Source organism: Narcine bancroftii, chromosome 9, assembly GCF_036971445.1.
Source record: "Narcine bancroftii isolate sNarBan1 chromosome 9, sNarBan1.hap1, whole genome shotgun sequence".
NCBI lineage: Eukaryota > Metazoa > Chordata > Chondrichthyes > Torpediniformes > Narcinidae > Narcine > Narcine bancroftii.
The window spans coordinates 117203530-117231009 of NC_091477.1; the positions used below are offsets into that span (position 1 = coordinate 117203530).

At 43.7% G+C, this 27480-nt stretch overlaps 1 protein-coding gene across 8 annotated transcripts in view; it reads right to left on the minus strand.

Moving 5' to 3' along the window:
• The window catches only part of LOC138742695 (glutamate-rich protein 6-like), a 60337-nt gene that overhangs the window by 17385 nt on the left and 15472 nt on the right, over nucleotides 1–27480 (minus strand). For 6 of the 8 annotated variants that reach the window (XR_011344363.1, XM_069897439.1, XM_069897440.1 and 3 more), the window contains 11 exons: nucleotides 26355–26489; nucleotides 23296–23373; nucleotides 23014–23106; nucleotides 20837–20997; nucleotides 17165–17232; nucleotides 15717–15856; nucleotides 13463–13548; nucleotides 10615–10770; nucleotides 9127–9355; nucleotides 3186–3395; nucleotides 2820–2921 (listed from right to left, as the gene is read on the minus strand). Coding sequence is in view for 7 of the 8 variants with exons in the window: in XM_069897439.1 (XP_069753540.1) it covers nucleotides 2820–2921; nucleotides 3186–3395; nucleotides 9127–9355; nucleotides 10615–10770; nucleotides 13463–13548; nucleotides 15717–15856; nucleotides 17165–17232; nucleotides 20837–20997; nucleotides 23014–23106; nucleotides 23296–23373; nucleotides 26355–26489 (1458 nt within the window). In the remaining variant the exon portion in view is untranslated. Of the gene's footprint in view, nucleotides 1–2819; nucleotides 2922–3185; nucleotides 3396–4022; nucleotides 5290–9126; nucleotides 9356–10614; nucleotides 10771–13462; nucleotides 13549–15716; nucleotides 15857–17164; nucleotides 17233–20836; nucleotides 20998–23013; nucleotides 23107–23295; nucleotides 23374–26354; nucleotides 26490–27480 lie in introns of those variants that run through there. The other 2 variants (XM_069897444.1, XM_069897445.1) reach the window with 2 other exon arrangements.

A 27480-nucleotide genomic window follows, 5' to 3' on the forward strand; every position in this document is an offset into this window, starting at 1 on the left:
GATTGGAAAGGATTTGATTATCCAGGACATCATTACTGTGTCAGTGGGAAGAGAGAAAACCTGGACCAATGTCACAGTTTTGGACGAACAAACAATGAGAGGGTGGAGCGGTCACGCAGAATCTGTGGAGAGATGTAAACCATCAACATTTCAGGTTGGGACCCTTATGCCTCAGTAAAGGGCCCTGACCTGCAAAGCCGGCTGACCATTTCTCTCCATGGATGCTACCTGACCTACTGAGTCCCTCCAGCCTGTCATTGATGGCGGACCCTGGAATCTTGAGCAGTTTTGGTCTTTCTTAATCATAGTAAGGATGACCTACAGCACAAAGGAACAGCTCTGCTGCAAACAGACAGCTATTTAAATCGTAGAATTTGCTATTGAGACCAGTAGGCCACAACATGCCCAGACAGAAATTAAGGGCAGCATGGTTTGTGTGATGCTGTTACAGCTTCAGCGACCGGGTTCAAATCCAGCATTGTCTGTAGGAGATGGTACATTCTCCCTAAGTCTGTGTAGGTTTTTCCTGTGTTTCCTCCCACTCTCCAAAATATATGGGGTTGCAGGATAATTTGGGTGGTACAAGTATAAATCGGTTTCTAACATTTTGCAAATTTTAAAAAAAGTTGAGGTGTACCTTTCTATGGGGCCTTTTAGTGCAAATACATAATAGGGCCGGTGGCATTTGGACTTCACCTGAAAGTCGTTCAGGAAATGCAATGAATGATCAGCCAACCTGTTAGTGATGCAACAAATGTGGACCAATGCACAGAACCGGATTTTTTGAGGCAAAAAACAGAAAAATCTGCAATAACTGCTTGGATGCAGGGTCTCGATCCGAGACATAGACCACCTGTCTAACTCTGCGGATGCTGCCTGATCCCCAGTTCCTCCAGCAGACCCCCAAATTTCAACGCTGATTTTTCTCATCCCACAGGTGCAACTGGATCTGCTGAGAACTTCAGGATTCTTTCTTTTAGAATTTGGGCATCTGCAGGCTTCTTTTTAATATTTTCACTTGATTTTTAAAAAAAAACAAATAGATCCACAAAAATCTTTCACAGTCACCTAGACATGAGGTCAGTTTTCATGTCTCGGTCAGGGATGGCGGTGAAGATTGGGATGAAGGAGTAACTCTGTCCTTCAAGAGAAGAGGCAATGCATTGAGATTAGAGATTGACAGGTTCTTGATTAGCCAGGGCATCAGAGGTTATGGGGAGGCAGGGCAGTGGGGCTGAACGAGAAAATTGATCAGCTCATGATTGAATGGCAGGGCAGACTCGATGGGCTGAATGGCCTATTTCTGTTCCTATGTCTTATGGATTTGGCACCATTCAGGGATGTCACTTTGCTGCAATAGAAATACAAAACGCATTTCTGTGTCTTATATACAAGCCCTACTTTCCTTTGTGCACAAAGTTAACAAAGCGGTTAGTTCAACATTGTTAACAGTGCCAGTGACCTGGGTTCAAATCTGGTGCTGTCTGAAAGGAGTTTGTGTGTTCTCCCCTTATCTGTGAGAGTTTCCTCCCACCTTCCAAAAAATTAGTTGTAGGTAAACTGGGTGACATGGGCTCGTGGGCCTGAAAGCCCTGATACGGTGCTGCATGCCTAAATTTATCAAAAAATTATAAAATTCAAATGAACATTTACAAATAAACACTTGCTCATGACCTGGCCCTTGTAGCACAGAACAGTTTAAGGAATCCGTTTAACCACCAAATCTGAATTTTTTTTCCTTCTCCACAAGAAAACCGTTCCCTCCTCAAAATTTCCAGCTGTTTCTTCTGCACAGTAAACTCTCAGAACACCTGGCAGTCTTTTTTAAAAAATTTTCTATTTAATAAGTCACAATAATCCAAAACTAGACCTTTTCTTTCCACTCACATCCCACTTTAAGTATTCCCAACGCCGCAGGTGCTCTGTGATTAGTAAGGGATTGCTTGGGGTGGCATGTGAGTAGAAAGAAAAAGGTTGAGAACCGCTGCTGCCGCTCAGTTGAGGTGACTGTCATTTTCTACCTTTTGAACTTAGGCAAATAACAATTTCACTTAAATCAGTGCGGACTAGAAGGGCCGATATGGCCTGTTTCCGTACTGTAATTGTTATATGGTTATATGGTTATAGATGCTTTACACACATAAATTCATATATATAGTGACATTTTCCATTTTCTCCCCATCCCTCCTCCCCCCAAAATTAAAACCAAATTTAAAAAGTCTTTTTTAAAAAGAGGATTCATCTGGTTATTATTAGATTTTTATTGATTTGAATATAATATGGGTTGGCACAACATCGAGGGCCAAAGGGCCTGTACTATGTTGTATTGTTCCAAGAATCTCAGTGATGCATGTACTCTGACAATAAATCTGAACTTTGAACCCCTGTACATTTTGAAGGGTGGGAGGAAACCAGAGTGCCCAGAGGAAACCCATGCAGACACGGGGGAGAACGTACTAACTCCTTACAGACTGTGCCGGATCTGAACCCAGATCATTGGCCTTGTAATAGTGTGCTGCGCTAACCGCTACGCTAATGGTGCCCCAGATGTACCACAGAATGTTTTATTTTTCTCTCCGCACTGCAGTTAATCCACTCCCATCGGTTGATGGGTACATCAGCAAATACTCCAATGCACTCTGGGAAATCCCAGCCTTCCTGGACAATACTAAAATACACAGATGGCGTATCACCAACAGAACCTTTTAATTAGCTTCAGAAAGATGTTTAGCATTACTGTGACATGTTTTTATGTTTAAACAAATAATCATTAAAACTAGCTCAACATGTCCAGAGTAGAATGAACAACAGTTCTTTACCTTGTACTGAGAGGAGATGAACATTTGGAATAACCAGTACCATCTTTCTGCTCCATTGGTACAGACCCACTCCAATAAATTCACACCCATTGTGCACCTGCCCTGTTAACCACAAACAAAATTGCTTTTCTCGAGCCGTTAGACCCATGTCTTGAAGAGACATGTCTTGAAACTAATCTTTTCATTCCAAAAATATTTACATACAAATGAAATTTATAAGCTTCTTATATCATTTACATATATACCACCAACTCCCTATCCCACCCCACCCAAAAACACACACATGCCCGCTGCACTTAGCTGTTTGTAACTTCTTTCCATCTTCCATCCTCAGGCAACACTCCCCAGGTTTATGCTTTCTCCCACCTTAATACTCGTGTAGAGTTGCGGGAGCTTTTGTCGTTGGCTCACAAGATAGAGTGGAAGAGCAATCTTCTCTGGGTCATGGCTTGGAAAGTTCAGAGCCATGCTCAATTTGTTGACTACAGTTTGAACCTTTAACCAGCTGGTCTGCAGGAAGAGGTCAGCCTCTGTTATCCAAGAGCTTGTTAAGTTTCGCACGTTTGGTGTTTTAAGCTGAAGGGAAAGAGACATATAATCTCAAGGAAACCGAGTCGAACGATCCTTTGGCTCAATAGATTGTAGAAGCCCAATTAGGTCCACATTGGACAGTAGTTCTCAACTTTTCCCCCCACTCACATACCTCCTTAAGTAATCCCTTGCTAACCACAGAGTACCTAAGGCATAGGATGCTATGGATGCTCTGTGGTTAGCAAGGGATTACTTATGGTGGAATGTGAGTGGGGAAAAAAGTTGAGAACTGGCATCAGATGTCTAAAAAATATTATAAGATAGTCTCTGTGAGAAAAAAAGATATAAAAATAGACAGCAAGACAATTTTTTTTAAAGAAAGGATCAAGACATAGGAGCAGAAATAGGCTATTCAGCCCATCGAGTCTTCCCCACCATTTAATCGCGAACTGATCCATTTTCCCACTCAGGCCCACTGCCCGACCTTCTCCCCATAACTTTTGATGCCCTGGCTAATCAAGAACCTGCCTTAAATACCCCCAATGACCCGATCTCCACAACCGCCCGTGGCAACAAATTCCACAGATTCACCAACCACCACCCCCCCCCCCCCACCCCGGTGAAGAAATTTCTCCGCATCTCCGTTCCTTCTATCCTGATTATCCACATAAATTTTTCATAGGATGAGAACAAGAGAATGGAGATTCCAAAAAATTGTCTTGGATCAGTCTTTACAGTGGCAGATGATGTCCCATTGATAATAAATCATCTTGGGGCCTCGAGGAGGAAGGAACTGGAAACAATTTCTCAAAAAAAATTGAGAACGAGGCAAAGTAAACAAGCCTGACATCAAGGAAGGTTGGAGGAGTAATCTGAAAAGTGGTGTTGAGGCCAACATTCGATCATTTGGATGGTGGAGCAGGTTCAGGGACCAAGTGGTAATTCTGCCTGGCCCGCAGGAAAAAGAATCTTGGGGGTTGTAATGTGATGTCACGTACATACTCTGACAATAAATCTGAAATGGGCTGCCCCTACTCCAACACTAGGATCCCCAATTTGCAGTCGCCAACCCGCCTAGCATCAGACCTTTAGGGTAGGGAGGAAACGCAGTGAACTCTGTCTGCACTCTGGAAAGGGGTGGCAGCAGGACTAATCACTGCACCATTTTGCCACCGCAAACTGCACCCACTTTATTTCTGAGATTCCAATCGCCTGTTAGATCGTGCATGTCAGATTATCACAACAAAGGTACCTCCAAGCTTTGACTACTTAAGAATAAATTGAACCCACGTTTTCTTCTCTCTCTCTCAGCTATTTCTTTGGAGGTTTAAAGCAGCCATTCTCAGCGGGGACCACAGCACATTTAAGTGGCGGGGTGGGGGGGCACGGACTGACACCATGAAATGTTTTTTTTAATGTAGTCAGTAGGAGAGAAGTATGGAAGAAACCAACTAATCTTCACTGCTTCACAGGGAAGGGGTCCCATACACTTTGAGGAGGGCTATAGCAAAATGGTTAGTCTAAAGAACCAGTAGTGAAACATATTTGCTTGCAAACTATTCAGTTGGAAAAAAGCCCAGCCCTCGACAAAGATTGGATAAGAGAGAATAATGTTTCAATGTTTACAGTACAAGCTCACACCGAGAACTCCCAGAGGAGAGAACTGTTTACAAGGAACGTGTCTTGAGAATTCACTCCTGCCAAATTGTGATTTTCCATGCCTCAAAAATCAGATGATACAGAGGATATCTGTGATGTGCAACGTGCTGGAGAAACTCAGCAGGCCACGCAGCATCCACGGAAGTAAAAGGTAACCAACATTTCAGGCCTGGCCCCTTCGACAGCTATGATCCAAAGCAGGCAGGTGGCTGTATAAAAAGGAATTGTGGGGTGGGGGGGGGGGGGGAAGGAGAGGTAGGGGCAAGGGGAGCAGCACAGGCTAACAGGCCATAGGTGGTAGAGAAAAAAGGTGAGGTGATCGTCAAGTTTATTGTCATCTGAAACAGCGTTCTCCTCGGTGCAAAAACACGCAGAAACACAATCAGACGTAACACACATGCAGACAAATAATACATATGCAGGTCAGGTATTACAGCTATAATAATAAGTAAATATTATTTTTTTACAAATGAGAGTCTTCGCCGGTTAGTGTGAGCAGTTCCTTTGGTCGTTCAGCATTCTCACTGCTGATGGGGTGGAGGGTCGAGGGTAGCTTGCTAATAGAAGAAAGGGAAGGAGGCCGGGAGGTGGAGGAAAGGCACATGGCAGGAAAAGAGAGAGACGTGGGGGAAGGATTTAATGGAAATTGGAGCAGTTGATGTTTATGGTTCGATCTGCCAAGATGGGGTACAAGGTTTTGCTCCTCCAATTTGTGAGTGGCCTCAGTTTGGCAGTGCACGAGGCCAGACGTGTCGGTGTGGCAATGGTGCGGAGAATTAAAATGGTTGGCCATTGTGGGAGGTCCTTTCCATTGCCGTAGACAGACTGAAGATCCTCAATGAACTGATCTCCCAGTCTATCCAATATAGAGGAGACCACAACGGGTGCACCGGATGCAGATACACAAGGGAAGTATTGCTTCACTTGGAAGGACTGTTTGGGGCCCCGAACGGTGGTGAGGGAGGAAGATGTGGGCGCAAGAAGAACGCCTCCTGCGGTCATGGGGGAGGTGCCAAGGGGGCGATTCATGGGAAGGGATGAGTGGACGAGGGAGTCCGGGAGGAGGAGAAGGGGAGATGGCTCTGGCACGGGATCCCGTTGTCAGTGGCGGACATTGCGGGTTATGATTTTTTTGGAAGTGAAGGCAGGTGGGGGAGTAAGCAAGGGCAAAGGGGAATCCGGTCCCTGTTACTTCACGGGACAGAGGAGGCCGGGGCGGGAAATAGAGGAGATATGGGAAAGGGCCATATGGCAGAAGAGGGGAAGCTACATGTTGTATCTGTGATGAGTTCTCTGAAAATGGTGCAACCATCTGAAGCGGATTATGGAATTACCCAAGTTGGCTATTTAATGAGAGCTGCTATACACCCTTTATTTCTGTTGCTAAAATCATCAAATTATTGAATTAATCAATGTTGGGAATAAGAGATATAAAAAGAGGATAACGCGGAAAGTGCAGTTCAGGTTGGAGATGGATATCACTGATTTATAGTTTCCCAGGAATTACAAATATATTATTCCTTGTCATTGGACGTTTGCTTGGCTAAGTACTGTCTTCACTTCAAATTTCTAGCTGCTGCGGTATTTTACTTGAAAGGACTGGAGGGGGAAAAAAAACGAATGGTTCCTGAGATGTCAATGAAATGCTGGAGGAATTCAGCTGGTTTATTCAGCATCTGAGGGTGACAAAGATGTTCGGCGCCTATGCTCGGCAGTGGTCACCAGGGGATGCAGGGTTCCGGCAGCAGCGAACCCAGAGCTTTGCACCAGAAACCGGGAGAACTCCCCCTTCTCCCCCAGCCTCGTTGAGGAGTAGAAGAGGAGACGGGCCTACAGGCCGATATGCACGGCAGCCAAACAGCGTGGGTCTCAGCGGCTGAGACGTGGGCTGCGGCGACCTGCGGTCAGTGGACACAACACAGTCTATGGGCTGCAGGACTTGAGAGGACGGCTGAGGGAAAGAAGGGCTCCTGAAGGGCCTCAGGTGCTCAAGGCTTCCTCATCGTGTCGGAGGTTCGGATCCGGAGCTCGCATTGCTGATGGATTGAATGTGTGTCTGCACAGCTACAGAGGCTGCTGGAGGTAAATGAATGGACACTCAGTCTCTGAAGGGACTCTCTTTTGCTTCTCTTGCTCTCTTACTGTGATTTCACTGTAATGTGGCTAATACCTTTCTAAAAAAAATCAAATTTTTTGTGTCTGAGTGTTAACAAAATAATACCCAGTTGTAATACAGAAAAGGCCCTTCAGCCCAACCCATCTATACTGACCAAGATGGCATTCTGGACTAGTCCCATTTGCCTCCATTTGGTCCATGTCCTTCTGTATCCGTCCACTTAGCCTGGAAACAGCGAGGTCCTGAGGGTGCCAGGGTTTTGCTGCAGCTTTACAGATATTGTTGCCAACAATAAATCTTCGGTGAGGCTTTATAAGGCATTGGGGAGGCCACAGTTAGAGATTGAGACAGTTTTGGGATCCTCATTTAAGAAAGGATCTGCTGACATGAGAGATGGTTCAGAGGAGGGTGATCCTGAGAAAGCAAGGGTTATCCTATGAGGAGCTTTTGCCCGCTCTTGGCCGGTACTCGTTGGAATTTAGGAGAGCGAGAAGGGATCTCATTGACACATTTCAAACATTGTAAGGCATGGACAGAGTAGATGTAGAAAAGTTGTTTCCCAAGTTGGAAGAGTCTCGGACAAGAGGGCACAACTTCAGAATTGAAGGGTGTAAAACAGATGTGGAGGTATTTTTTCTGCCAGAAGGTGGTAAAGCTGGAATTTGTTGCCATAGGGGGTTGTGGAGGCCAGGTCATTGGTGTATTTTAAGGCAGGACTGTGAATAGTCAGGGAATCAAAGGAAATGGGGAGAAGGCTTGGCAGTGGGGCCGAGTGGGAGAGTGGATCAGCTCATGATTGAATAGTGGGGCAGACTCAATGGGCTGAATAGCCTATTTCACCTTGTTACGAGCCCAGAGGACCCCAAAACCCAGCAGCAACAGAAATTCACCAAATGGTTACATAAACAAAAGTTGCTTTTAATTATCTTTAAACATGAAAACAGGATCAAACTCTAACTTACTACTATTGACTTATTTAATCTAACTTAACACCCTTCTAATTCTAAGCGCACGTGTATGTAATGTGTAAGTTTAGAAAAGTTCTTTGATTCACGCCAATCTCACTTCTCATTCCTCCAAGTTCACTCGTTGCAGGCAATTCTTAGACTGTGCACAGAATTTAACATTTATAAAGTTCACCAGGCTTTGGTGCTTGAAAGGTAAATCGTTACTGATCAGGAAGGTTCTTGGCGGTTTTCAAAGTGAGATTTGTTAGTCGTTGGACACAAACTCATTCCTACTAATCAGCCACGTCAGTTTCTTGCTAAAGAAACCATCAGGGTTCTCCAGATGATAACCTCTTTCTTTCAGGTCACCATAGAGTTCCTTTTTTTTTCTCTTATTTCAAGTGAAACATTAGGCAGCCAGTCCTCTCCTCTTGTATGGACCACAAGGGATTTGAACTAAGAACTCACAACCCCATCTTCAAAATGGGGGTATTTCCACAAGCTTTCCAGCTTGTCCTGTTCCAGTCCCAGCTGCTGCTGAACTGAATTCTCTTTTTCTTTCTCTCTCTCTCTCTCACACAGAAAAAAAGCCTGTTTGACTCCCTCTGCTTGCAAAACCACATGACCCTCTGCACTCAGACAGCCTGCAGTTCCGGACCTAATCCTCCAAGTTCTTTCATCTATGGCTTTCCTAAACAACAATCCACTAGTGAAGCCTCTATAGGCACTACCCAAAGTTTTTGCAAAGGCACTCGGAGTTGGACTGTCTGGTTTGAGTGTTTGCATGTGGCCTATACAAAAAAACTGCCACAATTGATCTCCTTTAAAACATATCTATATACAATATAAAATACAACATAATCTGTCACAACCTCCTATATCTTAGGGTCTTATTCCAGAACCATTTAATTAGCTGAATTTAAATTCCACAGCTACGATGTTAGGACCTGAACCGATGCCTCCAGATCACCAGCCCAGATCTCTTCATTCAAGTACCATAAAGCTACTGAAGGCACACATAATCAACAAAAATTGCACGTGCTGAATGTTTTACCTTCAGTATCGACCCCAGGTTGAATTTTGCTTGTTTCCCTCTTGCCAAGAAGGTAAGAAGAATCCGCTGTTGTTCAATAATCCTGACACCAATGCATTCATTCAGTGAAATGAAAATCGGCTTGAAAGGTGTGAAGATGAGGGGAGATGCAGAATTTCTCCAGTACCATCGTCTCAGTCGGGCACCAGACTCATCTGCGTAATGCCCTCCAAAAGCGTTAGTAGTTACCCTGTGCACATTCAAAGTTAAAATGTATAGTAAGAGTAAATACATCACATACAACCCTAGAACCCTCTTTCTTTCCGCAGGCAGGCAGAATTTCTAACCGGTAACGATAAACCGCATACAAAGGTAAACAGCACAGTAACACAAACTGTGCAAATAGAGAGAAGTAAATATTCAGTAATGAATAATGTGCAAGGTTATGAGTCCCATAGTGAGTCTCTGAATTGGCCTGTTGTTCAGGAGTCTGAGAGCTGAGGGGTAGCAACTGCTCCTGTATCTGGAGGTATGAGTCCTGTGGCACCTGTTCCTCCCTCCTGATGGCAGCAGCGAGAACAGAGCACGTCCCGGGTGGAGGGTCCTTGACAATTGGTTGCTACTGATGACCAAGAGCCAGCAAACATTGTCACAAGCGGGAACACATGTAATGATAACCTCATGAATAATTATTCGACTGGACCACTTCACGGACAAAGAAAAGATTACGTCAGCTGAACACATCCCAAGCATCTCCAGCCATGCTTTAGTTCAAGAAACGTGGCTCCCGCTGTGTGAAGGAGGACATTGCACACTAATCACTTCATAGTGTTGTTACTGATGGACGTCCTGTACTTTAAAGCCAAAAGCACTGCCTCATGGATCCAAGGAGTGTCCTAGGATCTTTTATCTGGACGCGAGAGGCCACCAGAACGTAGAGCAATTCACGATTGAGAGCGTCCTGTCTGGCTGCATCACTGTGCGGGATGGTAGTCCCAAAGCATCGGACCAGAAGTCAATGTAGAGGAATGGCCGAGAAGATGTCAGGGGTAAATGTTTTTTTTTATATATGTACGTAGAGAGTAGTGGGTGGGTGAAATGGGCTGCTGGCAACAGTAGTGGAGGTGGATACATTAGGGTCTTTAAAGAGACTTTTGGGAAGGTACATGGAGCTTAGAAAAATGGAGGGTTATGGGTAAGCCTAGTAATTTCTAAGGTAGGGACATGCTTGCCACAAATTTGTGGGCTGAGGGCCTGTATTGTGCTGCAGATTTTCTATGTTTTATGACATATCCCTTTGAAAGCATATGATCTACCTTTATTTGGAGAAGAGATACAATCTGAAGTGTAAACCATGAAATTTGAAATCATATTTACAACAATGCTTCTCCGCAGGGTGGTGTTGAGAGATAAATGCTAACTCACTAGGGGTGGATAATAGATGAAAGATAGTGTTCTTTCTTAAAAGATATAGTGTGTGCGGTTTATTCGGAAGGACAAGTGACCTACCAGACCCCGCCATTTGGATGATAGCAAGTCAATCTGCCATAGGAGGTGAAGACTGCCAGGATGGCTGGATCAGTATCTCGGTCTTCCTGCACCACACAGGTAATCTTCTTTTCCTTGTCAATAAACATCAGGATGGCCAGATTTCCAGAGGGGTAACTAACAAGTGTTAAAGAAGCATAGCAGGAAGTACCTTACACAGCCAAAATCCCACTGCCTTAGCTTCACGTTCAATGATCTCCCTCTATAACTCAGCACTCTTTACTTGGTTTTCACTGCTGTACTGCCTATGGGTCGACTTGTTGGGCTGCTTACATAGAGCAGACATGGAACATTATATTGCTGACCAATATAATCTAAACAAACTAAACCTTCCCTATCTGTCTAAGAGGCTTTTGAATATCCCGATTGTACCAGCCCCCCACCACCACCCCCAACAATGCATTCCAGACACCCACTACTCTGTGTTTTAAAAAAAAATCTAATCATGATGTCTCCCCGAAATTCTCCTCCCCTCACCTTGTACAATATAACAACCTCTCTTATAGGGCCTTGGTTCATTCAAAACCTGATACCTACAACTGAGGTTAGGTGAGACCAAGAACTGGAGGACACAGGTTAAGGGTGAAAGGGGAAAAGTTTAAAGGGAACATTAGGGGGAATTTCTTAACTTAGTGAATGGTGGGAGCGTGGAACGAGCTGCCAGGTGAAGTGGCGAATGCGAGTTTGATATCACCATTTAAGAAAAATTTGGACAGGAACATGGATGGGAGCTATGGTCCACGTGCAGGTCGCTGGGACTAGGCAGATTAATAGTTTGGCAGAGACAAGGGCCTGTTTCTGTGCTGTCGTGTTCTAAGGTTCTATAAATGTTTCAGTGTCACATCAAGGAAGCATTTGTGCACACTTTTAAAATCAAAGTTTAAGGAGAGAAGAATGCTTTTTTTCACCAGTTAATTATATTAATGGAGAGCCTGGGATGGATCAGTTATTAGGTAGACCTCATGGGGACCATGTCCTCATGGACTATTGTGGCACTTTTTATCAGTGACTATCTGGAGAGGGGAAGTATTTGCTATAACCCATTGCAATCTCTCACCATCTACCTGGAAAGTGTTTTACAGTAAAGACCCCTGATATACGACATCTAGGGGGATTGGTAGATGTCATGTAAGTTCATTTTCCGATTGCTTGAGATTGCGAGTTGCAGGATTGGTGAATTAACAGCGAGACACACCAGTTTTAAACCTGTATTTTTTAACCATTTATTTTCCGTGATTTTCTTTTGTTTTTTTGCTGGTTGCTTGAATTCTGGATAACAGGGGTTCTACTATATCTTGACAATCTGAGTCATACAGCACAGAACAGCCCCTTCTGCCCAACTGGTTCAAGTTGGTATTCTAGACATCTTGCATTGACCTAAGCCCTTCCTATCCCTACATCTATCCCAATAGGTTTTGAATAACAGAATTATACCCGTTCCTGATTTATCAGTCTCGATCACATGTCCCAACCTGAAATGTCGACTGATGCTGTCTGACTGGCTGAGTTCTCTCCAGCAACTCAGTGTTTGCTCTACCCCTTATCAGCTCCTGTCTGTCCAAATAATGGCAGATCCAACAACAGCGAAACTAAGAAACTGATTGTGGACTTCGGGAAAGGGAAGCCAGGAGAACTCACAGCAGTCCTCATCGAGGGGTCAGCAGCGGAGAGGGTAAGAAGCTTCAGATTCCTGGGTGCCAACATCTCTGAAGACCTATCTTGGGACCATCATGAAGAAGTTTGCAAGAGTCTTTGGTGATGTACCAAATCTTCTCAAACTCCTCACGAAGAAGGAGTTCAGTGGAATTACAGTCTAATATTTTTGCCTTTTAAACTGTTTATTCTTAATGCAGGTGTATTAGTTAGGCATTATGAGAGTAAATCTCAAGCAACTGAAAAATACACTTACCCAGCATCTACCAGTCCCCTTGGTGAAGGATACCAGAGGCTCCTCCATTAATTGAGTAATTTAGATGATGTTCCGGTTAATCCATTGGTGAGATAAGGCTTATGTGTTGTATAGGCAGAGACATGTTTTTAAAAAAAATCATGAGATGCAAGTCTCATCTTGGCTTCAACAAACATTCATATACAGTAAAAACCTCTGGTATCCTTCACCAAGGGGACTGGTAGATGCTGGGTAAGTGTATTTTCCAGTTGCTTGAGATTTACTCTCATAATGCCTAACTAATACACCTGCATTAAGAATAAACAGTTTAAAAGGCAAAAATATTAGACTGCAATTCCACTGAACTCCTTCTTCGTGAGGAGTTTGAGAAGATTTGGTACATCACCAAAGACTCTTGCAAACTTCTTCGGGTGTATTGTGGAGAACATTCTGATTGGTTGCATCACTGTCTGGTATGGACGTGCCAATTAACAGGTCAGTTAAAGACTATAGAGAGTTGTAAACTCAGCCAGCGCCATCATGGGCATTAGTCTCTACTCCATTAAGGACGTCTACAAGAGGCAGTGTCTTAAAGAAGCAGCCTCTATACTCAAGGTCCCTCACCACTCAGGCCATGCCTTCTTTTCGCTGCTATCATTAGGAAGGAGGTACAGGAGCCTGAAAACAATACAACAACAGCTTCTTCCCCTCCGCCATCAGATTTCTGAATGGAGAATGAACCACAGACACTGCCTCACCTTTTCTTTTTGCAGGACTTAAATTTTAATTGACAGTAATTTTTGCACCTTGTTCTGCACCCTACTGCTGCCGTAAAGTTCTGCTTCCGCGCTGTCAGATTTCACGGTGAGCTACGTTTTTGACCACATCCAGTTTAATTGCTGTACTTTACATAAAGGATACAATGTCTGTGCTGAGCCGTCTGAAAAGGTCATTAGAAACTTGTTCCCGTTCCTGTAGTTCCTAACTAGGGAACAGAGCAGAAGATCCTTGGGGAAAGATTAAACAATGAGACAATGGTAATATGTGCAGTTCGCAGCTTTTATTCAAAACCTGGAACCCAAGAAAGTTCTGCCTAACCAGCGGACTATCCACATGGAGGACAATATACAGAGGTGATCAGGTGAGTACCCTTTTCCTGCACAGTAGGTGATGATATTCCATAGAAACAAAATTTGAATGCAGTTGTTCAGTTATAGAAAGATTTGGTTTGCCACACCTGCTGTATTGTGTCAGTTCTGGTCGCCATGCTAAAGAGCAGATGTAATTTGAACTTGATTACGCTGGAGAGGGTTCACAAGGACATTGCCAGGACTGGAGAGACGGAAAAAGGCTGGGATTAATTTCCCCGGGGTGAAGGAAGTGACCTGATAGAGATTTATAAAATTATGAGGGCCATAATTATGAGGGTAGATTTCAGATTTATTGTCAGAGTACATGCAACCGAGATTCTTTTTTCCGTGGGCAAGGCAGAATTACCACTGTTGATAGTGCAAAACAAAACTGTACGTAGCATAAACATGTCAACAGATAATGAATGAAAATAAACTGCAATACAGAGAGAATTAAAATAATCAATGAAGTGAACATGTAAGAATCTTTAAATGAGTTTGTAGTTGAGGAGTGGAGGGGGAACAGTTGTCCTGAACCTGGTGGTGCGAGTCTTGTGGCACCTAGACCTCTTTCCTGAGGGCAGCAGCGAGAACTGAATGTGTGCTGGGTGGTGTGGATCCTTGATGATTGCTGCTGCTCTCCGACGGCAGCATTCCTTGTGGATAGTATACCTGTGTATTTAAGACAGAAATTTAGAGGTTCTGGATGAGGTTATGGGGAGAAGGCCGGGCAATGGGACTAAGTGGGGAAAAAGGATCAGCTCATGATTGAATGGCTGGGAATTCATCGGCCTTAATAGCCTTCTTCAGTTTTGCCTTATGGTCTTATCGTCAGTCTTTTACCCAGGGTAGGGGTATCTAAAACGGAAGGGCGTAGGTTTAAAGTGAGAGGGGAAAGATTTAAAGGAATCGAAGATGCAAGATTTTCACACAGAGAGTGATGGATATATGGAACAAGTTCCAGAGATGGTAGAGGTGGGTTCAATTAGTGTTTAAAAGACAATTTATCATAATCAGGACTGCCAGGCTGGGGATTAACTTGCTTCTTCCTGTAGTCTGTGAGACTGATGAACAGTGTCCTGTAACTGCATCCCCAAATATACATATTTATTTATGTGATCATCGTGTACTGTGCATTATGGGTTATCAGTGTGCACTGTGGTCTGGAGAGACGTTGATTCGTTGGGTTGTACAATCAGATGACGATGAACTTGAATGTCTTGAGAGTGGCAGTATATGATGATTTCTATGCTCCTCCATTCATTGAGTAATTTAGATGATGTTCCGGTTAATCCATTGGTGAGATAAGGCTTATGTGTTGTATAGGCAGAGACATGTTTTAAAAAAAAATCATGAGATGCAAGTCTCATCTTGGCTTCAACAAACATTCATATACAGTAAAAACCTCTGGTATCCTTCACCAAGGGGACTGGTAGATGCTGGGTAAGTGTATTTTCCAGTTGCTTGAGATTTACTCTCATAATGCCTAACTAATACACCTGCATTAAGAATAAACAGTATAAAAGTCAAAAATATTAGACTGCAATTCCACTGAACAAGCTTCACTTAAGTATTTTATCTTTAGCCACATTCTTTGAAAACATTTAACCATCGCTGCATCTGCAGGTTCCTCCCCATCCACAGAGTCATCCGAAAGAGGAACAATAACATTGCAGATAATTAACCCCCCCCCCCCCCCCCCATTTTTACAGATAAAGTCTCTGAGTGACTCTTGCTAAGCAGGGAGGAGACACTTTACAAGAGTCACCCCAACGGCGAGCAGCATCAACCAGCTCTTCATCCTGGGCGACGCCATTGCTGTTTCACGCAATTTGATTCGAACAGCTGCTATGAGCAAAGCCTGCTGCTGGCTCAATATTTGCTCCCGTCTTCACCAAAGAACATTTACTTTTACAATTTTAAACTTATGTATTTTTCCCCCCTCTTATTTTTTTTCATTTTCCTTGCTGATTTTGCCAGTTGCTTGAATTCCAGATACCAGGGGTCTTGCTGTATTCCAGTTGTGAAAACACATCTGCACTTACCTTGTGCCAACTGAATGTGTCATCCACTACTTCGGTGAAAATGTTGTCCAATTCACCCACTTCCTCTTTCGCTCTTTTTAATTTTACAACATCTAATGAAGTTGATAACTGAAAAGTAATTGTGGTAACATTTTTTGGCCCTGAACGGGGGGGAGGGGACAAGAAATAAAGAAAACAAATTCAAAGTTTAGACGCTGTTCAAACTGGCCGACTTTTCAACAAACAACATGCAATTCAATTCTACAGCCAGTGCTGGTCAACGATTCTAATTGAGAGAAACATGAATGTTTGCAGGTGCTGCGATTGTAGTAAAAACACAGAAATGCTGGAGGAACTCAGCAGGGCTCTCAGCGTCCATAGGAGGTAAAGATACTGTAGATAACCAACATTTTGGGACTGAGCCCTCCTTCAGGGAATGAGTAAAAAGCAGGCAGGTGTCCAGATTAACAGAAAGGTTGGGGGAGGAGTACAGACCAACAAACAAAAGGTAGATATAGAGAGGAGGCCATTGCACTGCTTCCAGCTCTCACAGAATGTACCACACAGACTTATGGTTCAGGATCCTTATGGGCGCAAAATGAACTAAGAACAGGCCTTTCTGCCCACGATTTGTCGATCTATGAAAACCTACTCCACGACAATCCTACAATTCAGCATATAAATCAACCCACATTTTTCAGCCTAATTTTAAGGGTTTGTGGTCTATCTGCCTACGTCAACCCCGCCCCCCCACCCGCAATTTTTTGGGCTGTCCAGCACTCCAAGGAACAACTAAAATTTATTTTTATTTTTTAAACACCTCAATCACAAGAAACAACTTCGGCCCTCCAGGCAGGGGCAGCAGCAGGCCCACGGAGCGGGAGTGGCGACATCGTGCTCCCAGCAGGAGCAGGATCCTACAACCAAGTTGAATTAGTCTAGGCGCCAAGTGAGACAAGAACCAGAGGGCATGGGTTAAAGGTGAAAGGTTTGAAGGAAACATTTGGTGGACTTCTTAATGCAGAGAGTGGTGGGAGCGTGGAACGAGCTGCCAGCTGAAGTGGTGAATGCAAACTCCATTGTGACATTTAAGGAAAATTTTGGATAGGTAGATGAAAGGGAGGCATATGGAGGGCTATGGACAGGGTACAGGTCAATGGGACAAGGGAGAATAATAGTTCAGCAAAGACTAGATGAACTGAAGGACCTGTTTCTGTGCTGTAGTGTTCTCTGGCCTAAATAATTGGGTCTCTAAAGACATGAAAGTTAAAAAAAAATTAAACATTTAAGTTCTATCACAAATTTATAGTGACATGTACCAAGTTTGACTTGCAAACAATCCAGCTGGACATCACATACATAGTACAGCAAGCAAGATAGTACAGAATTACAGAGAGAGTTAGTTGGTATAGAGCAATGGCAGCATAATCTAGCTCAGTAAAAATCGGATCCACACAAAGAAAACTTACCACTGGTAACTTTGTGTTCAGCTTCTTTTGCTTTTTTGAGATGCTTTTCCATTGTCCTGTTTTGTAACCTGGAAAAGCAAAATAGACGTGAATGATGAGAAAAGGATCCTTTCAAAGAATCTCTGAGGAAGGGAAATCACAGGCATTGCTATTGTCCTCATACACGTGTGACGTGAACATGGGAACCTTGTGGCCAGAAGCAACAAACTACAGGAGCAGGAAACAAGGACTGAAAACAGTAGGTCTTCTCTTCAACGGGTTTTCATCAAACTCAGATTCTCAGTCCATAGGAGCTGCCTAAACTGCTCATTATTTCCAGAATTCTCTGTTGTTAATCACAGGAGCTCCAGCCCAGACAATGACAAGTCAAGTTTATTGTCACCAGATTGCACAAGTACAACCTGACAAAACAGCGTTCTCCGGTCCTCGGTGCAAAATATGCGGACACACAACCAGACATAACACACATACAGACAAACAATACATACGTGAGACATGTATTCATATATACAAATAAATGTTTGTTTGGTGAATGTGAGAGTCTCGGAGGGTTAGTGTGAGCATGTCCTTTGGTCGTCCACCATTCTCACTGCCCATGGGAAGAAGCTGTTCCTCAGCCTGGTGGTGCTGATCCTCCTGTATCTCTACCCCGATGGGGAGTAGCCGAAGGTGCCATGTGCAGGGTGGAAGGGGTCCTCAACGCTTTTGCACCGCCTCTTCAGACAACGATCCCAGTAGATCATGTTGATGGGGTGGTGGGGGGGGGAAAGGGAGACATCAGTGATTCTCCCTGCCCCATGATACGCTGGTCTCACTGAAACACTCCAGGGCAGGCAATGAGATCTGTGCTGGTCTTTGTATTAGTGACAAGTAGAGTTGCGACTTTGATCCAACTCCTGCCACTGGAAGAGAACCAGTCTCAAGGAGTGAGCAAATAAAGCTTTTGTGAAGGATGATGGAAAAGTTTCAGTGACTTATCTTGATCCCCGTGGTCTCCACAGACTCACTGTTTTGTGTTCCTGAAACAGCCCGAAGCGCTGACTCTCTACAGCCTTGCACAGATGCTGCCTGACCTGCTGAGTTCCTCCAGCATTTCGTGTGTGGTTTTGATTTTCCAGCATCTGCTGTCTCTCTTGTTTACCAGGGTTCTTCTATGGTTATAACATATTGGGTCACTGGAGACATGGTAGCAATAAAAACTAAACTAAATGAAGTATTTCAACTACAGTTCTCGTACAAGTTTGTAGTCACGTGTCCCAAGATGTAAAAGCTTGATTTGCGAGCAGTTCAGCTAGACTTCGCACATATAGTACAGCAAGCAAGAGAGCACAGAATTAGAGTTAAAGAGATCAGTTAGTACAGAGCATGGGCAGCGTAACAAGTTCATCATAGGAGATGCTCAACCTCTCCTCCTGATATTTACTTTAAATTTAAATGTACCACATGGTAACAAGTCCTTTTGACCCATGAGACCTTGCCATCCATGTACTCCAATTAACCTACAACCCTGCACGTTTTTGAAGGGTGGGAGGAAACCAGATCCACCCAGAGAAAACCCAGGCAGACACAGGGAGAACGTACCAACTCCTTACAGAACGCGGTGGATTCGAACCCACGTCGCTGTAATAGCAGCACGCTAACCTTGCCGACCATATCTGGCATGATATTGAGTTCATTCCCATCCTCTCCCTTCAAGGAACAAGTACATGGATGGTGGAAGTGGCATTTCCCGACATCTTCTGCACAGAGAGCAGTCTTGGCCTTGAAAAGTTATGGCAATGTTTCAATAATCTCTGTTTCAGACAATCCACCAATTTATTTGTGTTGCAGACGATACATAAACAGGTGTCTTTTTCTCACCTGCAATATTTGGTATTAACCATTAGGCAAGACGATTCAAGAAAGATTCGGTCTTTACGTAATTCCACAAACTGTGGTGCCTGCTTAATTGTTGATGTTCTATGGGTCTGCAGCTTTCCTTCAGTGATGGAGGTTATTAGTTGCTCATGCATTCCAAAACAATGTCTACAAATTGAATTGTTTCATCTCATTTCTGCTGAGGTTTGTTAGTGAGTTCGTGTCAATTTTATCTTGCTACTCTATAATAACCAGGGAGTTAGGTACTCCTCACCTGTCTTCTGTATCTTTTGCCTCCTGCCTCCCCCTGCTGGTATGTCAACACTAGTCCAGGCCAACACATTAAATCACTTGCTTGCTTGGGAATATGATGAACTGGTAACAAAAACCATAATCAGTGTCTGAACCACACCGGCCGATTCTGTTATGTACCAGCCACTTTATGTTATATTTAGTATATTTTTATTCTCTTCATGGCATCTTTTGAATTCATTCTTAATGAGTTTATGATTCATGTACCTGGGAAGCTGCAACAAGCAAGACAATAATTGCATTTTTAAATGTACAGTAAAATCCCCATTATCCAGCACTCAGTCAACCAGAAACTCAAACAACTGGGGGTGGGGGGGGGGGAATTAAATAAATAAATTGTAAGAGTTAATCTTCTCCGAAGCAACACACAACCCTTTGGTGAAGAGGAGAGCAAACATTCAGCGCTCTGGTCGTGCCCCGCCTGCATAATAAAGCTATGTTTGGATAAAATGGTGATGCCCTGGATGAAGAGGCGGTCGATGCCGCTCACCCCTGGGGCGACTCTCCCAAAGTGTCGCCCTCTCCCTGCCTGGTAAAAGCCTTTATCTTTATTAGTATTAGGTATATTAGTAAGGCTTTATCTGTAAACTTGGGGGAGGGGCATTTAATTATGATGGCGGCGTGGTTAACGTCGTGGCTACCGCAACACCGTTACTGCGCCAGTGACTTGGGTTCGAATTTACACTTTGTAAGTTACAGGAATTGCCTGTTTATTGCATCATTGACCACCGCCAGTGGGCTGATATCGCCTCAAACCGTGCATCTTGGCGCCTCACAGTTTGGCGGGCAGCAACCTCCTTTGAAGAAGACCGCAGAGCCCACCTCACTGACAAAAGGCAAAGGAGGAAAGACCCAACACCCAACCCCAACCCACCAATTTTCCCCTGCAGCCGCTGCAACCGTGTCTGCCTGTCCCGCATCGGACTTGTCAGCCACAAACGAGCCTGCAGCTGACGTGGACTTTTACCCCCTCCATAAATCTTCGTCCGCGAAGCCAAGCCAAAGAAAGAAAGATTCCAATACTGATTTTTTTTCCTTCAAATTACTTTACATTTTGCAGTCTTTTAAACGGTGTATTCCTAATGCAGATGTATTAGATATTGGAAGAGTGAGTCTCAGTGAACGGGAAAATTTGCATAATCGGACATCCATGCTCCCCGTGGGGGCCGGATACAAGACAATATACTCTTCACTCACTTACTTTCTGCTCTTTAACTCTGCTCCATTTGGGGTCTACGTTAGAAGTGATTCATCAATGAGGACCCAAAAGCCAATCTAGTCATGGCGCTTCTCAATTTGGCTGAGCGAATCATGTGACCAGCCCTTTAATTGATCTTGAATATGTGTCATTTGTGTGTGGGGTGAACTGCGTGTCTGCGTACCATGATCCGGAGATATGCTGCTTCATCGGGATGTAAATCTGTACAATCAGATGACAATAAACTTGAACTTTAGATCGCCTGGCCTGAAACTACAAAAAAAAATGCCCAAGCAATAAATTACCTCATTGCCATTTTCCCCTTTGCTTTTTGTCTGTCCGCTAAATTGCTCTGCGGAGCACGAGGCAAGATGTCAACCACTTCCGAACGAGACCTCATGTTCAAAACCTCTTCCTCTTCAGTGAGGAATTTGGACAAGTCTTGACACTGCTGACTGCAAAAGAGCTGGAAAGAACACACTGCTCAAGGTTCTAAAGCTTCAACATTTATTGCATGCAACGTTAAATCAAGTCTGCCCTCTCAGGTTGACACTGATGTAACTCTTGGGCAATCTCAAAGAAGAACAGGTAAGTTATTCCTTGTGGCCTGAGCAATATTGACCCTAAGGCTAGCCCTCAATTTATTGTTGATTGCCACGTGATGAGACAGTTTTGTGTGCTAAACAGGCAATGGAAAAAGTCACACCTCTTGAGGCCAATTTTAAAATTCAAAGTTTTAAATTAAAAAGTTTTAGAATTCACAGAAAACTACATGGTGAAAACAGAGAAAGAAAATTAACTGTGACAGCTATCAAACACAATAGGCCAAGTAGATTCATGCACAGCGGCATCCTGTCGTTTCAGGTCTTGCTCAGTCATTGCTGAGGACCAAGTGGCTGAACTCACTAACACGGATTACTGAAAAAGTTAAAACTCAGCAGGTCAAACAGTGTACATTATATAGCAGAAGATAAAGAAGTACAACCAACATTTCAGGCTTGACCCCTTTTCCAAGGTATCAGCAAAGATCAGGAAGGCGTCAGAGTAAAGACTGAAGATGGGAAGGGGTCCGGACCAACGAAAGGTAATAATCTGACATGATTGGAGGAGGGGTGAGAATTGAATTTTGCTCTGTGAAAGGAGACAGGGGGAACAAGGGAAGAGAGAGCGGGTGCGCGAGCTGGGGGGAAAGGAAACAAGGGGAAGAAGGCCGCACATTGCGGTGGGGGGGGGGGGGGGGGAAGAGAGGTATGGAAACCAGAAAAGTTTGGTTTTCAAATTTAATTTTATTGACGTATTCAAATGACATAGTCAAAACTTAATCTCGTCAAAAATGCTTTTTTCATTTTTCTTCCCCCACCCACTCCCTCCCACAAAAATATACCTCCAAGGAAAGAAAAATAACTAAACTAATTTAACAATATTACTATATAATATGTTAATAACAATCTAGCAATAAAGATATTGTATATATAAAAATTTCAAAAATTATAATGAATGCAGTTAAACCTAACATTAAAATAAACATATTACATCATAGGATGAAACCAGGGAGTGACAAATTACCCCAAATTTTGCCAATAATCTTAATATAACTTATTATAAAGTAGCAACAGCAAACTTCTGTATATATGGGAAACAAATTTTCAAAAACATCTCCATATTTAATCCTTAGATTATAAGTAATTTTGTTCCCCCCAATGACACATATTCTAATACTAGGAGAAGTCGATGTTAATTCCATCTGGTTTGACGGGGCCTAGACAGAAGTGTTGTTCCTCCAATTTCCGGGTGGTCTTTAGTCTGGCAGAGCATGAAACCTTGGACATACATGTCAGCAAGGGACTGGGACAGAGGATTGAAATGGGTGGCCACTGGGAGATCCACGCTATTGCAGCGGACTGAGTCATGGTCCTCAACAACGTGATCTCCCAGACAGCGCCCAGACTCTCTGATGCAGAAGAAACCACAACAGGATCACTGGAGGAATGTTGCTTCACTTGGAAGGCCTGTTTGGGGCCCTGAATAGTGGTGAGGGAGGAGGTGCGGGCACACCTCTTGTGGTCACAGGGGTAGGTGCCAAGAGGACGATTGGTGGGGAGGGAGGAGTGGACAAGGGGGGGGCGTCAAATGAACATACTCAACACACAAGTCATGAGAGGCACGTGTACAAAACCACAAGAGGCAATGATAAGGCGAATCATCATAGTCTCTTCCCAGGGGAGGAGAGTCCAAAACTAGAGGGCATAGGGTTTTGTTGGAGGGGGGGAGGGGATAAAAAAGGATTTGAGGGGCAATGTTTTCACACAGAGGGTGGTGTGTATATGAAAGGAACTGCCAGAGAGGGTGGCACATTTATAACATTGAACAGGCATGTGGAGAACAGTTAGAGGGATAATGGGATGACCTTAGATGTGTGTCTTGATCAGCATGGATGAGATGAAACGAAAGGTTTGTTTCTGTTCTGAATAACTCTACTCACCGAGTTGGAGAATCCTTCACTCATTTGTCTCCGTGCAGCTGGGAGCTTGAAAAGTTTCCCACAGAACTGGCAGCGGGTAGATCCAATAGATTCCTAGAGAAGAATTCAGTTGTAAATCTCGCATCTGCAGCAGTGGATTGAAGAACAAGCCCGAGAACAAAAGAGCAGTTGAACGCTGTTGGCTATCTGTGCTGTTACTCAGGGCTACTGGCGCCAAGGCAATGCTGAGCTGGAAGAGCATCGTAAACTTTCCATGCAAGGACCTGGGGCCACTGTACTTACTGTTCTGCTCTGGGTCCACTGGCAATAATCCTCAGCGCCATTCAGTTCTCCAACCTTTTGCATCAGGATTTCTGTTGCCTATATTTAATACAGGGGAATAATATAATCAAGAATTTCAATAAATACCACGTTCCTAATCTGCAATTGCTGTAGCTCAGGAAATGAGGTCAGAATTTTCACTGGAAATTTCCTCTGGAGAAGGATTGCGATAGGTCAGCGAGGTTGAGTATGGCTCCAATTGTCCACTGCAACCCAAATGGAAAATTGGTCGCTTTTGTCAGTGGTCATGTACAAGGATGTTTTCGAAAGGGTAATTCCTCACATTTAGTGTTTGAAAGATACTTGAATAAATTTGCTTTTTTCTTCCTATTTCAATGTTTGATTGTTGAATTATTTGATAAACCTGGAAACACTTGTAAATCTGTGGAAAGTGGAACAGTCAACATTTTGAGTTCTGACGACCCGGAGTGTTGGCCTCTTCCTTTCCTGCTGGGGCTACCTGACCTTCTGGGACTTTACAGCATTTTTCTAATTTTATTTTTAAATTGTGTGTTTTTCAACTCACAGTTTCTGTAAGATGTGAATGGACACCAAGAATTCAAACAGCGCAGGGCTACCCCTCTTAGATATACCAAGGGATACATTTTAAAGCAACTCATTAACAGAACACATTCTAATTGTTCCAGTTCATACCAGATATTTTTTTTCCCAAATAAAGTTTGAAAAAAAAAGTCTGAATGGAAACCATTTCTCAAAAACTAGTCGAGTTTCCTGTGCAAAGGCAGAAGTTCTAGCCAGCAGCATTTACTTCCACAGGAGAAGACGAGATATTTCGGGAGCCTCATTGCAATTCTGCTCCCCTTGAGAGGTGAATGGCAGTACGTGAAAAGTTAGTCATCCGCTCTCTCCGTGACCTTGTCAGAAAGCAATAATTACAGGGAGGTTCCATGGATGAATACAAGATCATTTGCCTCACATTTCCAGTGGCTTTGGGAAAGAGACAAAATGATATTGGATGCAGCAATTTTAAACTGGATTGTGTAATTACATTATATTGATGCCAGCCTTGCCGTGACTCCAGCACTCTTGCCGCTGAGTCAAAAGGTTGTTCCTTCCCACACAATTAAGGACAAAGTTCAGGTGCAGCAGGCAATGATGAGGGCAAAGAGTATGTTAGCCTTTATAATGAGAATCAGAATCAGAATTTATTGTCGTGAACACGTCACAAAATTATTATTTTTTTTTGCAGCATCACAGAGCAGACTTTTCTATAAACCACATTTCAAAATAAATTAATTAATGCAAGAAAAACAAAGAGACAAAGTGAGGCGGTGTCTGTGGTTCATCGTCCATTCAGAAATCTCACGGCAGCGGGGAAGAAGCTGTCCTTGTGCCGCTGAGTGCTCGCCTTAAGGCTCCTGTATTTCCTCCACCCCACCCCCAATGGCAGCAGAGTGAAGAGGCCATGCCCTGGGTGGTGGTGGTGGTGATGGGGGGTGGGGGGGTCCTTGAGGATTGAGGTTGCTTTCTGGAGGCATCGCCTCTTGTCCTCGATGGGGTGGTCTGGTGCCCATGATGGCGCTGGCTGTGTTCACAACCCTCTGCAGTCTTTTCCTGACCTGTGCATTGGCACCTCCGTACCAGACAGTGATGCAACCACGTCAGAATGCTCTCCATGGTAAAACCTGTAGAAATTTTCTAGAGTCTTTGGTGACGTACCAATTCTCCTCGAACTCCTCATGAAGAATAGCCACTGGCCATCCACCTTCATGATTACATTGACGTGGAGGCCCTAGGACAGATCCTCAGAGATATTAACACCCAGGAAACTGAAGGTCTTAACCCATTCCACTGCTAACCTCTTGATGAGGATTGATTCGTGTTTGGGTTTCCCCACCTACAAAGAAAAAGTAGGAACCTGGATCTGCTCTAGTTTGGATGATTGTGGATTCATCAACATTCAAGAAGCTCAGCTTCATTTTAAAACAAAGCAAGCGACTCAGTTGGTACCCCATGCACCAGCCTAAACACCCTTTCCCTCCTCCAGCTCCATGCCATGGTTGCAGTGTGTACCTTTAGGGCTAGCCATAACTCCAGCTCCTTCCAAACCTGTGCTCTGTGCTGGTAGGTCACTGTTACAGTGCCAGTGACCAGGGTTAGAATCCAGCGCAGCCTTTAAGGAGTTTGTTCGCTCTCCCCATGTCTCTGTGGTTTTCCTCCGGGTGCTCCTGTTTCCTCCCACCCTTCAAAAATGTACTGGAGGTTGTAGGTTAATTGGGTAGCACGAGCTCATAGGGCCAGAAGGGCCTGTCACTGTACTGCATGCCAACATTTAAATTCCAGGCACATGGAAAAACTCCCATTTTCTCCAGACTTGGAAATGCATTGCTAGTCCTTCATCAATGTTGGGTCTGAATTCTGAACTTCAGCGACACTACAGGAATACGTTCACCAGGGCTGCAAAGGTTCAAAAAGGTAGCCCTCGAGTACCTTCTCAAAGGCAATTGGACATGAACATTACTTCCTGGCCTTGCCACCATTACCCAGAGCCCAATCAATCGATCAATATAAATAAAACAGAGAGAGAGAGATCGATAGATAAATAAACAGTTGTCTCTCTTTTACAGAGAAGCGATTCTTGCCTCACCTTTCGTTTGGGCAATATCACAGTGACTACAAGGTATTATCAGAAAGAATATGTACATATGTATGGTTTGTCTGTGTACTGACAATAACCAGACCAGCAGTGCGAGTATAAGACAGCTTTAATAAACTAATATGTACACTAAGACGTCTTGTCTCTCTGCAAGACGAACCTGGAAGGCTAGACTGTAGCTCTGGACTGCTTTATAGACAAGGTCACCGGGGTGACCCCTGGTGACCTAGTGGTGCAATTACATCTCACCACAGTCTGTATGCACAATGTAGTACTTTTCACCGAGGACCGGAGAACATTTTTTTGTTGGGTTCTACTTGCACAAACGGACAGTCAATAAACTTGAACTTGAATACTTCAATACAATGTGCATTAATGAGATGATCATAAAAAAATGAAGTACCTTTGGGCTTAAAGCTTCGTAGTCTAAGGGATTCTCTCTGGACTCGTACTTGTATGCCAGAATGGTAGGTAGGCCAACACTGGGCACTGTGGAAAGGCAGGATGAAAACCTGCCAGGTTTTAGTTGATCTATAAACTTAAATAAAACAAAGTAATTAATATTAATAAAAAGCAACACAGAGATGGAGAAGCAAAATAATTACAAGTTTCTTCCATCAAATCCAAATATTATATTCATTTCATTGTAAAACACTTTTTCCTTCACTATTACACCAAATATTCTCCCCAGAATGATCATCACCAAAAGCTCAGGTTTAACTCATTAACACTCAAAAATCAAGAGCATGGCTCAGCCATTTTCAACCTTTTTTTTTTTTTTTTTTTTTTTTAAGCACCCACCCTCCAGGACTCTACTCGAAGTTTATGGGCGCCCTCCCCCCCCCCTTCCGTTAGGCAGTCAAGGTTAGTTGGTTTCCGTTCTCCTCCCGACTACGTTAAAATAAACATAAGTAACGTTACGTGATGTGAAAAGAAAACAAGGCTTTTACTTTAATATGTCATGGCCCCGGGGGTGGTGGGGATGCGTTGGGTCCCTATTGAGAATGGCTGGTATAGCTTATATAAACTCACTGATTAAGTAAATATCTATTACAATGCTCACCACTTTGCTAGCGTAGATCTGCCTTGAAGGGATGGATTGTTGCCATTTTTCTTTGCATCACAGAAGGAGGCCGATTCAGGCCTCACTTTCCTGTAACTTAGTCATCTCACATCCCAATCAATTCTCCCCAGATTCGACCAGTCACCAATGAAGCTGTCAACTACCCACTAACTGGCATATTTTTTGGGATGTAGAGGAAATCAGGAGGGATCTTGCATGGGCACAGGGAAAATTGGATGGGTACAATATTTACTGCCTATACTATAACAATCTGAAGGAGAACCTAGCAAGTGTGCAACCTGAGCTCTTGTGAGGCCCTCTGAAGGAATGAGGAGGAAAATCACATATATTGATGCTTCATTCTAAAGGGTGAGCAACGTGTGGAACTCGACTGGACAATGTAGAGGGCAGAAGGATCCACCGAGCCAACCTGATCGCCATGGTGTCATAAACACATGAACGTTGA